Source organism: Parus major, chromosome 1A (genome assembly GCF_001522545.3).
Source record: "Parus major isolate Abel chromosome 1A, Parus_major1.1, whole genome shotgun sequence".
Taxonomy (NCBI): Eukaryota; Metazoa; Chordata; class Aves; order Passeriformes; family Paridae; genus Parus; species Parus major.
In genome coordinates this window covers 60,213,243-60,226,895 of record NC_031773.1, presented here as the reverse complement: position 1 = coordinate 60,226,895, position 13,653 = coordinate 60,213,243, and the positions used below count along the sequence as shown (strand labels likewise).

The window sequence follows — 13,653 nt, the reverse complement described above, 5'->3', positions numbered from 1 at the left end:
GAGAGCCAAATATAATACTTCCTTCGAAGGCAGGATCAAAAGACTCACACTATTATAAGAGCCCACCTCCTTCTCACAGAGTAAACATTAGCAGCAGCAGTTTTGACATGGAACAACAAAATATGGAAGCTCTTCAAATTTGAGAAACACTTTGCCCAGGAGTTTCACAGTAGTTTGGCAGTACAGAAAAAGTGAGAGATTCTGTTCTCTGCCTACAGCAATGATCTGTGGGTGTTTAACTTGGAGAAAAGAAGGCTCAGTGACCTTCTGGCTCTCTACAACTCCCTGAAAGGAGTACACTTTTTGTAAGAGCTGTGTTCAGCACAGAAAACCAAGTTCAGAAGAGTGAAAAACTTAAAATACAAGGACTTTGTCTGAGATCTCATAGCTTGAACAGGTGGCATTCCCAGCAATCCCTACTGGAAAGGGCACATTCTGGGTGACCTGGTGGCTAATGGAAACACTCTTGAAACCATTTGAGCACCTAAAGCTCAGTGACACATTTGCTTTGAGAGCAAAGGGAGAAAGGGACAAGTGTTATGGCACATTCCCTCTACCCCAACCTTCAAAACATTACAATGCTCACCAGCTAAGCAACCATATTATCTGCTTTTGTGGCAGAGAGAAAATCTGTGTTGCAGTGACAGTCCCCCCTTAACTGAAAAGACAACACTGGTGAAATACAGTTTACATGATTAATACATTTTACTCAGTATGTACACAGTCCTCCAAAGAAGTTGTGTCATCCAAAGGCAGTTTAAGAAGCTTTAAGTATTCCCCTTTTCAGATGTTACATGGGCTGTGTTTTCGGCTTTGCTTCCTCCAGCTCAGCGTCCAACCAGCGGAATCTGCGGTGACGGCGCAGAACTTCGATGGCTTTCTGTTCCAGGGGAGTTGGTTGAATCCCCAACTCTTCAAAACCAGGAAGGTCAGGAAATGTCATGTCTGTTGTATGAAACTTCAACAAGAATGGGGAGGGGTAAGGAAACAAAAAGATAATTTACTTGAAATTAACAGCTTTACACCCAATGCAATCATTCTCCTGCCAAAAGAAGTAGAGGAAAGAGAAAGATTCAAATGCAACTGTGGCATAATTACACAAGGTCTTGAGTACCAAGACCTTAAACAGGAGATACAGGTATTCTGCATCCAGCAAAAGTCCTTCAGGCTTCAAGTCAGGAATAAATACCATGCAAGAAGTGCCTTCCTTTTCTCTCCATACATTATCAGGGAGGTTACTGAATCACAACTGCAAAATCAAGAACTCAAAGGCTATACCTGAACTCCAATTATGGATATTCTGATTTGTCAAAAAATGTGCATTGAATTATCACCTCTGGTAGATTGTTTTCCTCTGTTTATGGTTCAAATATGGTTCTGTACAGGACAAGTATTCTATTACCATATATGCAACCCCTATGACTTAAATACTATAAAACAGAGATTTCTCTTATGCTGGTGTTCCCTGAGAGGTCTTTCAAGTCAAACATATCTAATATTGTACAGATTATTTAAAGATAAAAAGCTTTGAAAAAAGAACAATCAAACCCAGAAGTAACATGGAGAAACTCCCTCTTACACTTCCTATGCTATAGCTGACTTGCAGTAGTTTTAGTGATTTGGTGCAGGCTTATTTTATGATATGTAACTCAAGAAATTAGAAAGGCAGCTGGAAGAAAGGCTTTTGGAGATGTTACTGGGGGACAATCAGGTTAAGTAGGCTATTGATACTGTGTTGTAACAAAATATACTGAAATTCCAATGCTGAACAACAGTTGGGAGAGTCAATGTAATTCAGAAAGCAGAAAGTTAAGGGAATGTACGTGACTATCTTTGCTAGCCTACACATATGCCAAATTCTGACGCTAATACTTGCTAATTCCTACTTTTTCCTTGCTTGCAGTTGGTTTTTTGAAACTTATTTCTTCAACCCCAAAGAAACACTCTGAGTAGTCAGGAATAAACATGAAGTGCAACATTCTCCCAAGAAACGCACTTGAATATTAAGCAGGATTTTGGAATGTGCACAGTGCGTCAGTTCAACTTCAGGCGTTAAAAACCCCATTCCCTGGATGATGAAATTTTATTTTAGTGCATCTAGAGCTACATAAACTGATTAAGAGTGGGGAGCACTGCTCCGCTCACTTTGGTCATCCAACCTCTACTTTTGGCTGTTTTCAATTCCATGTGTTTTTGAGAAATGCAAAACTACAAGGGGGAGTTACAAACGCACAATGAAACACTTCCCAAGAGGGACTTTTGGCTGGTCCCATGCTTACCCGATCCACCTTGTCCCGTGTCAACCATGGTTCAAATGGATTCATCTCAAAGAATCTTGCAACTAAACTGTGAACAGAAGAAATATCGCAGAAGTGCAGTCATTTATCCAGATACTCAGAAATCTGGTAAAAATTACTTCAGACTTAACAGATGGTGAGCAAGAGCTTGTTCTGAAGCTGTTCTTGCAAGCTCTGAGTTCATTAAAGCACTAGATGTGCCAGCCAACAGGTTATTAGTTGTGTTTCTGATAATTAACTGTTCCTGAATTATTGGATCTTTTATTATTTTACTTTGGATGGACTAGAGAAGCAGATCTCTAGAAATTAAAATGAGCATTAGTGGGTGGGGAAAGTAAACTCCACATCCAATTCCCCACACACCAGAGGGCTTAGTCTTGACCCTGCTTTTCATCCAAACTCTTCCCTGCCATTGTAGGCAGCAATCTAATTAGTCACAAAGTTGGATTCAATGACTCCAGGAAAAAACATAATTGCTGACAATTAAATGAGTTATCAGCAACACAAACAAGCTGGTGTAATCTGGAGCAATATATAATAAGGGTGAGGATTGGGATACCTGCAGTTTGGAGAAATGAAGTTTCCCTTGAAAGAAAGGAAATCTGACAGGGATAAGAAAATAATGCTACAGCTCTTGCTCAGTGTCTTGGGGACAACAGCAGAATCTCTTACTGAACAGGTCCTCTTGCTGAAGTGCACACCTGGCAGATTAGGGTGTTACTGAGTTACTGCACATAAACATAACCAGGCTCATCTGCCTTTTAGGTGCATTCTTTTCTCAAAAATATGAACGATCACTTAGTTTAGCCCATAAATAAAGAAGTGTAACATGGACTGCAGCAAATGTGAATAAAACTAAGAAGCAGCCACACAGCACCTTTTTAACAAGGTGCTCTGTGTCACCAGAGCCATGTTATAACCTGGTACCTGTTGCAGCCAATACAGGAACAGCCACAACAGTTTAGGAGGTTCTAAGCATTATCCATCAGCACTTCCATGAAACCAAAGCTGATTCCTACTGGCGGAAGGGTTCTAACTCTGGTGACTAATTAAGCTTATTAATTTGCATTGTACTAAAAATGAGGAGGACCAGGATGCCAAATAGTAACACAGCCCCATCGTGCCAAGGGCAACTTCTGAAATGGCATTTATTGCTTGGGGTAGCTCTTCAAAAAGATGTGATTACTTCCCAAGGATCAGGCCCAGGCTCAGTAGCAGATCCTTAAGATTTTGCACAAAAATCTGTCAGGGCCTGCAGACAGCAACATACACAAAGATTCTCCCTGTGGTATTATTAAAGATAATTTGGTTTGCTACTAATTTTATCAAATTAGGACCTTTTGCTACTTCTTGGCTCAGCAAAGCCATTCAGTCACAGCATCACTTAGGTTGGAGAAGACCTCCAGGATGATCAAGTCCAAGCTTTGCTGATCACCACCCTTGTCAACCAGCCCAGGGCACTGAGTGTCACGTCCAGTTGTTTATTCAACACCTCCCTGGGTAGCCCATTACAATGTTCAGCCACCCTTTCCATGAAGAAATTATTCCTGATGTCCAACCTGATCCTTCCCTGGTCCATCTTGAGGCTATGGCCTCTCATCCTGTCCCTAGATGTCAGGGACAAATGACTCTGAAATGAACAGCTATATTAAGCTCACTATAAGCATGCATTTCATGTACCAGATCATCAAATGCAGGCCTGTTCCTGAGCTGAAGGCTCAAAATTGGCTAACAAGTATCTCAGGAAAGGCTACTTCTATTACCCCACCATGTTAAATAAGAGCTGGGCAGAGTAAATAATCCATGCAACAGGTATTTATGCTTCTGTGCTGCCAAGAGCTTACTGAATTAGGGTCCCACTTACTGGTAAAGAGGCCGTGGCAGGGGGTAGGGAATGAAGGGGTGGTGGGATATGGTGTAGATATACTCGACCATGTCATACAGGAGGTACCGGTGAGGTCTGGAAGGGAAAGCAGCAAACATCACACCTCAGTCAGCTACACTTCCACATTTGCAGCAAGAGAAAAAAAAATAATTTAAACACTCCACCCCTAAGGCTACAAAAAGCCTATTTCTTCCATCCAAAACATTTGCCAGCAGAGACTCCCCCATGGCTCACAGGGAGGAGGTTTATCCTGGAGGACTGCAGCCTGAAGAAGGGCCCACCCTGGAGCTGGGGAAAAGCATGGAAAAGAAGTGACAGGAAAGAACAGTGGGCTTTTGGCTAAGGGTAACCCACCACAACCACACTGGATGAAATGTATTCTGTGTGCTTTGAAAGCACACCTGAATGTGCCTCCTTCCATGCTGACTCCAATTCTGAACTCAAGACTTCCAGCACTATGACAGAAGTTTGTTCAAACCCACTTGGAAGCCAGAAAGCAAATGGAGAATTAAGGATGCTTTATTAACAAGACATCCCATCTCTGGTAGGAAATGGCTACAGGGATATTGATTCACTTGCCTTTACTTGACCAACAATATCTTGTTCTATTTAAAAGTAAGATGAATTGTCCAAATAATGCATTCCTCCCCTCTCAAGATGGAGTGAATGAAGCAGTCAGTCTTTCATACACCTGTCTAAGAGTAACATAAACCACTGGGAATTCCCATTCCTTTCTTGTTCACATTCTGCCTTGACATTTTAGGCTCTCTAAATGGCTCACACTGGCTGTCAGCTATCTCCCTTGGCTTTCCAGGCAATTTGCTGCCATTCCAAAACATTCTGAAAAGCTCCATGACACCACAAGAGCACACTGATGAGCAGTTCGATAAACTCAGGGTACAACAGATGCCAAGGTCTGAGGTTACAGGTATGATAACTGAGTCTTCAACTAACATGAACTCAGGAAAAGTTCCAAGAGATCAGAGACTCATAAAATGGTTTGGGCTGGAAGAGACCCTAAAAATCATCTCATTCCAATCCCTGTCATGAGCAGGGACACCTTCACTAGCACAGGTTGCTCAGAGCCCTGTCCAACCTGGCCTTGAAGTCTTCCAGGGATGGGACAGCCACAGCTTCTCTGGGAAACCTGTAAATCCAGTTTCTAACTATAGATCCACTGTAGATCCACTGCCTCTAAGCCATTCTAATTCCAGGTGGTTTCCACACAGCTTTACCAGAATTTTCCCCAAATCCGTGTTGTCAAGCATATTTCCCAAGCTGCCTATTTCTTTGTGTGCACATACATCACATGAAATGCAGTGGGCCCCAGAGTAGTCACAGTAAGAGCTTGGGCCATTTTTCCTCCCAAAAAGGAGGTGAAATTTATTGCAGCTCAAACTGTGTGCATGGGTGGAGCAATTAAATGTACTGTGCAGCATGCCAAAAAATGACACCCAAAAGATGTACTACAGTTAATCAGAATCACAAAAAGTGACCTACCCAGCCAAGGCATATGTTTTTCCTTTTGCATCAGGATTCTTAATTGCATTAATAATTGCCTTTGCTACATCAACCACCTGTGAGGAACAAATTCCGACAGTTACCATGAGAAAACAGGAATACATGCACACACTCTTCTTTCAGGGGTGGTTTACAGACCAACACATCCACGCACTGAGGATTTGGGATTGAGATTTCATGGAAAACTTACATAGACTGGTTGCTTGACTGTTTTCTTCCCCAGAGCAATAAGAGGCACACCACCAAACCAGCGCATGTCTGATGGGAAAAAAGATAAAATCTGGAAACCCTTTCACTACCAGAATAACCAAGACGTTTTACACCACACTGAGTGTGGATCTCTTCTGAAAATTGACTTCACTTTTAAAAAAAATATAGAATTGGGAAGAATTCCCAGCCAATTGCAGCAGTATTTTTTTCAAGACACATTTAGTTTTTGTATTAACAGCAATGAGAGGGCTGCATTTGCTGTTTCTTTAGAGTGGCTCAGTACACACCCTCCCCTCAAAAGAAAATTATTACAAAAATAAAAACAAAGAGCAACATCTAAATAGATTGAGAAAGAGTTCTGTCAAGAGTGAGAATTTAGTATGTTGCTATGTATCCCACACATTCCCAGTAAAAACACATCTGTCTGTTTCTCAGAAGCAAATCCCATTTTCCCTCTGTTCTCTACAGGCAGTTATACAAATCATACGTGGGTTTACTATTCCAAGAGTACATACTTGCATAATGATTGAGAAATCGGTCCTCTCTCCCGAACATCTCAGAGGGCTTCAAAATTATAGCATCCGGAAATTCCTCCCTCACTACTTCCTCTCCAACAGCCTAGCAATTAAAACAAACACATTCATTAGATCCATACTGAACCAAGCAGAAGTAGATGCCTTTCATAACAGAAAACATCCTTACTACAGAACTAAAAGAAATGACACCATCAGTAGCACAAAAATTATTTATATCTAAGCCATTTCATCCTTGAGATGCTGCACTAAGATAAAGCTCTCATAGAAAGCCCAAACATTTTTCAGCTGCAGAAAACAGTCTTTTGTAAATTCATACACTGATTTCCTTCAAACAGACCCAGCTGGGGGAAAAAGATAGACCCAAACCAAACACAAAGTACATTCTCAGGAAATATATTTGTGTGGATTCCAGACTTACTTTGACCCTGAGGTATTTAGAAGGACTCTTCATGTTAGCATTCAGATGAGAGATATGAATGAATTTTTCCACACCGGCTTCCTTACTTATGTGTGCAATATTTTGAGGAATATTTACAAATTCATCTTCAAATTTGAAGTTTCTAAAGCAAGGCAAAACCCAAATGTTACTTTAAGAACAATCAACAATGCCTACCAACCAGCCATAAATCAGTTATTATGTATTACTTGAATGTATTATCAAAAACCTATACTGACATTCTTCATTAGAAACAAAATTTCCCTTCGTGATGGATTCTTCATATAATAAAACTTAGAGGCAAGTGACATTGCAACTGTAATCTTCAATTTTAGCTTCTCTGCCTTCTCACCTGATAAGATTAAATCAGTATGAAAAATCCTCTTGCCCATTTGTCTGTGACAAATAGAAAACTCCCAGTGAAAGTGAAAACAGCTTATTTTTATTAAAAGCACTCCTGCATCTTGAACTCTGAGCAAGGCTGTGTTTTCACAAATTCTGTTCAAAATTTGCCTTGATTTGACACATTAATTACACTACAAAGAAGCTAAAAATTTCTGAGCAGCATAAGTCAGGTCAGATGCCTGGCAGGGAGGAAGCAGACAAAAACAAACCAGCTAACACAGAAGTGCTCATGCAAATGGAAAAACAATTTGTCAAAGCATTTAGAACCATTTCAGAGCTGAAAGGGACTTCCAGGAGAAGCAAGAAGAAATCCTCCCCTCACTGTATGACATTCAAGGGGCCTAAATTAGGAGGTTATACTGTCAACCAGTTTGGTATCTGATCAAGAATAATACAGAAGCTCTATCTCCACACAGAACTGACATTACAGGCTACCAACAATCCCAAAATTCTTTCCAACTGTTCCAAGACCGAACTGGCTTCTCATGTCATTGTATTGTCCCTGCACCTTGATCATTTGCTTTGGGTAGCAAACACTGTACCCACACACCTCCCTCTGTGTCCTTATCTCCTCCCACAGCTCTTCAGATCCTACTGAAGTCCAAAGAAAGCCTTAAAAAAACAAAGTTATTTTTGAGCCTTCAATAACTAATCTGATCCTGGGACCCATCACTCCTGCTCTGCTCACCAAAACAGATTTAGAAACACACGAGAATGAACAACATCCCTCCTGTAACCATGGAGTTTCAAACAACACAGTACACATAGAGGAGCCTGGACACAAGTACAAGGCAAGAAGGAAAGTATTTCATGGCAGGCTTTGCTTTTTTTTGCCTGATCTCTCTATCTAATGTTACTTTTCTTCCTGCCCAAGTTTTTCACAGGCCCTAGGATGATTACAGTGGTTACTCAGACCTGATGTTTAACAAACCAGAGAACTTGATCTCAGGGTTTCAGCACCACCAAATACCCACATGCATAAAATACGTGATTAAAACATTTGTACCACACAGTGGTTAAGTTCTGCAATGTCTGAAAGTTTTAAACATGGACCAAGACTTGTCTGTTTGAATCTATTGAACTGTACAGAGAACAAGGTTTAGGAATTTTTAAATAGAATGAAAACTTTCTGTTGTTTCCCTTATATTTCCTTTTAATAACAAAAGAAACTCATTTCTATAAATCATACTTTTTACACAAGTCCAGAAATTTTGAACATCAAAGGGCTGTTCATAAAAAGAAAGGCAACAAAAGCATTAGGGTGTAAGCAGAGATGAAACTGGTATCTGCATTTGTTTTTGTCTACAATGAAAGAAAAAATTATGCACCATATAAAGGCAAATCTCACCATTAAATTTTTGTCTAGCAGTTCTGCACAAGGCTTTAAATAAAATGGACATGATTGCCTGAACACACACACACACAAAGAAGGCTGTTCTCAGAGAAGGCACACACACAGGCTGTTACAGATATTTTTAACCTAAAATACGGGAAATTTAAAATTCATTTCAAAAAGGAACTATTCTTAGAAATTATTATCAAAGAATGCTTCTGTAGCTAATATTGGCTGTACCAAAATTCTATCAAGGAATGATGTTATTAGTCAATCTTAGGGACTCTTCATCAGCTATTCCTGTTTGATCATGGCATTTTCTAGCAGGCTACAACTCGCCACGACATCCAAGTGACAGGATGAAATCTTACTTCTGTGATAATGTAAATATAATCTAAGTATGAGTTAAATAAAATGTAAGTGTAAATATAAGAAATTGGTATAAGAAAAGGCCCTGTCATCTATACGAAGGCACTCAGGGAACACCTGTGAAGTACATGAAAGCAGCACATGAAGTTGTACTCTGAAAAATTTTGGAAAGAATGCACTTTTCCAAACCAGATCACAACGAGGACTGGAGCTAACCATTTAAAGAAATTTTATATGCAAAATGTTTGGGTTGCCTTTTCACAGAAGCCAAGAATAATGACAACATCACTGCACACACATGCTGTAAAACATGGCTACAATACCCAATGCAAATCTATCATATACAGGAAAAGGAAAAAAAAGGAAAATTACTTTGTTTCCCATTCCTTTCCAATAAGATTAATGACCACATTGCTGTGCTCCACGGCTCTTCGAATGGAATCTTTGTCCCTGCAGTCCCATTCCTGCAAGCAGAGCATCAAATGGGGAAAAGATGACAAAATGTGTCAATAGGCATCATCAAAGCAAGCTCTTTCACACCATTTCTATTTAGAGGCTACACTATAGCTGGAGTTGTGTCTTTGAGAAGGATTACCTGGGTGCCCAGGGGTTTGAGCTTGAGCTCAAACCAGACTCACCATGAAAAGAAGCTGCCCCAGGTCACCCATGGGCCGCAGATACATCAGGTCATACTGATCACAGCGATAGGGGATGATGACTTGAGAGCCAATGCGACCTAAAGGGCCACAAAAAAATCCAAAGTTTCAAGCAAATACATCCCTTTAAGTAGATGAAGTTCTAAATAAAGAAAGCTCCCTTTTTTCCCCTGGCATTTAAGCATTACAATTAGACATAGGTATCTTCAATACATATCTGCAAAGCTAAAAGTAGAACAGAACTAAGGTTCTTCTTGAACCTGTATAATCCAAATTCTTAAATAGGATTCTTTCCTTAATATTTAGGCTTGTAGACAAAATGCCAAAGCTTGTTAACAAACAGCAACAAAAATGGTGTGTCCTATAAACACAGCACAATAGCTAAAAAAATTAAATATATACAATGACCTTTACATTTTTTAAATTGCATGAAATGAAGGAGGGGAAAAAAGCAGCATGGGTTATTTTCCAAAATTTAAATACAAAAGGGCAGTTTTAAAGAATTCCAATGAAAATTCCTGCAAGCCTTTTAGTAAAATGTCTTAAGTCTAATACCAGAAGAATCAAATACATGCTGTAGCTCTCCTCAGGCTTGCGTTCTACAGAGGAGTAAGACTCACTTTAATGACCTTAAGCTTCCAAAGCTCCAATATTTCCTTGATTAAAACACTTTTTACTATTTGTCACATGCAGTCTCAAGCAGACTGCAAAACACTTAAGACCCAAAATGCCAGACACTTCTCCATCACCCTGCAACCTAAAGAGTAATTAGTTTTGTTAAACATTTTTTGGGGTAGTTTTTTTCATCAGTACTCCTGGTGAGCATTACCTAAGCGGTTAACAACGTATCGTCCCAGGAAACCTGTGGCTCCAAAGACAGTGGCCACAATGCCACTGACAGAGGATCTTCCACTTCTCCCATGAGGGATCACGGCATGATGGACTTGCCGGTGCTGCTGCAACACCAACGGTGCTGCAGTCAGGACAGAAGCTCCATGGCCTGCAACAAAGAACAGGAGAGAGTTTGGGACATTAACTGGGATTCAGCACTGCTAACTCACAGCTTATCTTGGTTTTCTCATCACAATCTCTAGCAACCCATGCCAAGACTCCTGATGGGCTGTTTCAGAGGTATCTGGAGAGGTCAGAGGGGAGCAGACCTGGGAAGCTGTTGGTAAAGTTAAGGACCAAACTGAGACAGGGAAGGAGCTGACAAAGGTTATCAGTTCTTAAAGAGCAAGTAAAGCTTACTGTGAGTTTAAGGTGAAGCAAGTAAAGAATACTCTATAAAAATACAAAATATAGCAAACAAAGCAATAAAAGGTACCTCCTGTATCACAGGCTCTGAAGTGAGGAGATATGGAGAGATGCAAAGAGCCAGATCCAGGATACACAGGATACTGACTCAAAGCTGTTTATTTCCTCAAGAAGCTAGGAAAACTTGGGAGCCATGGAGGCAGGACATAATTAGGATACTGATACGCAAGAGCATGAGGTGACAGGACAAGGGGGAATGGCTTCACACTGACAGAGAGCAGATTTAGATTGGATAAGAGGAGAAAATTTGTGAACCACTGTGAATGTGGTAAGGCCCTGGCACAGGTTGCCCAGAGCAGCTGTGGCTGCCCCATCCCTGGAAGTGCCCAAGACCAGGTTGGACGGGACTGGGAGCAACGTGGCACTTGCACACTGAAGATTTTATCCCAATGTCATTAGGAATTACCAGTACACAGGGGCACTAACATTGCACCCACAATGTTCAGAAGATTAAAATGATAGGGTGTGTTGAGGCATAAATTATATTCTGTTACCCCAGCTGGCAGAACTCAAACCAGAAAGTCCAACCAAATTTCAGTGACTGATGGAGGTTTTTTGCTACTCAAACATCTGCCTATCCCTGTTGTCTCCACATCCCACAAACTGGGAAAAGATATTCCATCCCCAATTTCGCCCTGAAAGGCAGTTTGAGAGCCACTGAAAGTTAAAAAAAACCAGTAACAATTTATATATTTCAACTATCTACTGGCTTTTTTACTGTTACTTCTGCAAAAAATATTGGTACAGGCTCTTCATAATGCCTCTTTACTGTCATACTAACAAATAATATCTAATTACGGTTTTGTATCCTCTCACTTTTGTGTATCCCCCTGCTGTGCTTACCTTACGCTGTAAGGTGTTTAGTGATGACCGTCTTTCCTTGTTCCATAACTCTATGGGGTCTGGCTGTCACAAATTATCACCAGCTATGGTTACATGTCCAATCATTGCTTCAAATTCCATTTCCCAGAGCAGCTGTGGCTGCCCCATCCCAGGCATTGTCTGAGGCCAGGCTGGATGGGGCTCTGAGCAAGCTGGGATAGTGGAAGGTGCCCCTGCCCATGGCAAGGGGTTGGAACCAGATAATCCTTACTGTCCCTTCTAATCCAAATAATTCTGTCGTTCTATGAATTAAAGCTCAAATATCCACAGCAAACCCAAAGTGCCCTTTTCTCTACCCAAAAGTTTGTCTATCCACATCTTCTCCCATCCCCACGAACTGGAAAAAGACACCACATCTCCCATTTTGTCCTGAAAGGTAGTCTGACAGCCACTTAGGTAAATAAAGAACGCACTGCTCCTATTAGAAGGATATTGAGCTCCTCCCTCCCCTTTACCAACAAAACCTATTTACCACCTCCCCTGTTACTCAGAGTGTGAGCAGACTCAATTTAAACGGAGGCAAAGACCCAAATACGTGCTTTAAACATAATATTGGTAGCTGAACTGTACCACAGATCATGGTCAAAAGGTCACAGTCACCTAAGAAACAGCAAAAGGAACCTAAGCTTTTAGCTTACAGGGCAGTGAACCCAAGCTACATCCCGAGCTCCTTATGCTCCAACCCCCAGCTCTCTAAGGAGAAAGGAGGCAGAATCACGATAATTTCCGCGCTCCCAGAAAAAATTTCGGCAGCTCCTTCCCCACCACTACGGTGGGAGCTCCCCTCGCTCAGAGCCGGGAGCGGAGCACGTCCCGGGCTGGGGCAGAGCCGCACGGACGGGCCGAGTTCACTGAGGGGCGGCCGGCAGCGCCGGGGCCGACACTCACCTGCCCTTGGCAGCCACAGCCCTCGGGCGCAGCGCGTCGCCGCCGCCATCTTGTGCCTTCCCGGGGCGGGGCGGCGCGTGCGCGGGGCGGCGGGCGCAGCGCGGCTGCGCAGGGCGGGGGCGGGGCGCGCGGTCCTTCAGGGGCTGCCAGCTTAATTAAAACAGTCCCGGAGCTCGTTAGGGTTGGGGAGGTTGTGGTAGTTGGTGAGATCGATTTTTGATCCAGTACTGCTGTGTCAGCTGGGCTATGGTACTGAGTGGTGCCTCCAGTGTTTCCTCCAACACCTCAGGGTGCAACAGTAACTCCAGGGACGGTAGCTCCACCTCCAGCTTGGCAGCCTGTTCCAATGTCCAAGAAATAATTCTCCTTTAAGTGAAAAAATTCCTCGTAGTGTCCAGCCTGAGCCTCTCCTGGTGCAGCTTGAGGTCTGTGCCTTGTTCCCTGGTAGCAGGGCCCGACCTCACCTGGAAATGCTTCGTTAGCGGTGGATGTGCTGCTATACATAGCTGACAAGGAAAGTGCCGGTGTGTTTGGCCTGTTTACAGGTGGCAAGGGGAAGATGAGGGCCTGGCTCTTCCCTGGGCACTGTCAGCGCTCATAAAACCAGCTGTACAATGGCAGTGTGGGCTTGCAACAGAAGGAAACACTCCTGGCCTTGGTCTAAACTACTCCAAGTGCAGAGCCGAGCTGAAGATGTCACTGCTCTCCAATCCACTGTATCAGGAGAAAAACATTTCCATGATCTTTCCCTTCCAAGTACAATCTCTTTATTTGTACGACACTCAAACGGCAACTCAAACTCCTCTGGTGGAGGCTGGCTACAATCATGGAACCATCCAGCAAAAACACAGCTCACAAAAGTGCCAGCCGAGAAAGCTCTTGTTGCTTACAACTTCAATTGCACCCAAAGAGCTATGA

The 13,653-nt window shown here is 42.2% G+C and overlaps 1 protein-coding gene across 2 annotated transcripts; it reads right to left on the bottom strand.

Moving 5' to 3' along the window:
• Positions 1-681: 681 nt before the first annotated feature.
• On the bottom strand, positions 682-12,809 carry NDUFA9 (NADH:ubiquinone oxidoreductase subunit A9). Of its 2 annotated transcripts, XM_015629281.1 has the most exons (11): positions 12,736-12,809; positions 10,478-10,648; positions 9,631-9,728; positions 9,365-9,456; positions 6,868-7,009; positions 6,429-6,531; positions 5,894-5,961; positions 5,683-5,759; positions 4,162-4,257; positions 2,280-2,346; positions 682-958 (listed from the first exon to the last, which is right to left on the bottom strand). In XM_015629281.1, the coding sequence occupies exons 1-11, from the start codon at positions 12,782-12,784 to the stop codon at positions 791-793; spliced, it is 1,131 nt and encodes a 376-aa protein (XP_015484767.1). In that variant the 5' UTR covers positions 12,785-12,809; the 3' UTR covers positions 682-790. The 2 variants fall into 2 exon arrangements, with proteins under 2 accessions (XP_015484767.1, XP_033370421.1); XM_033514530.1 differs by lacking the exon at positions 4,162-4,257.
• Between the last annotated feature and the right edge of the window lie 844 nt (positions 12,810-13,653).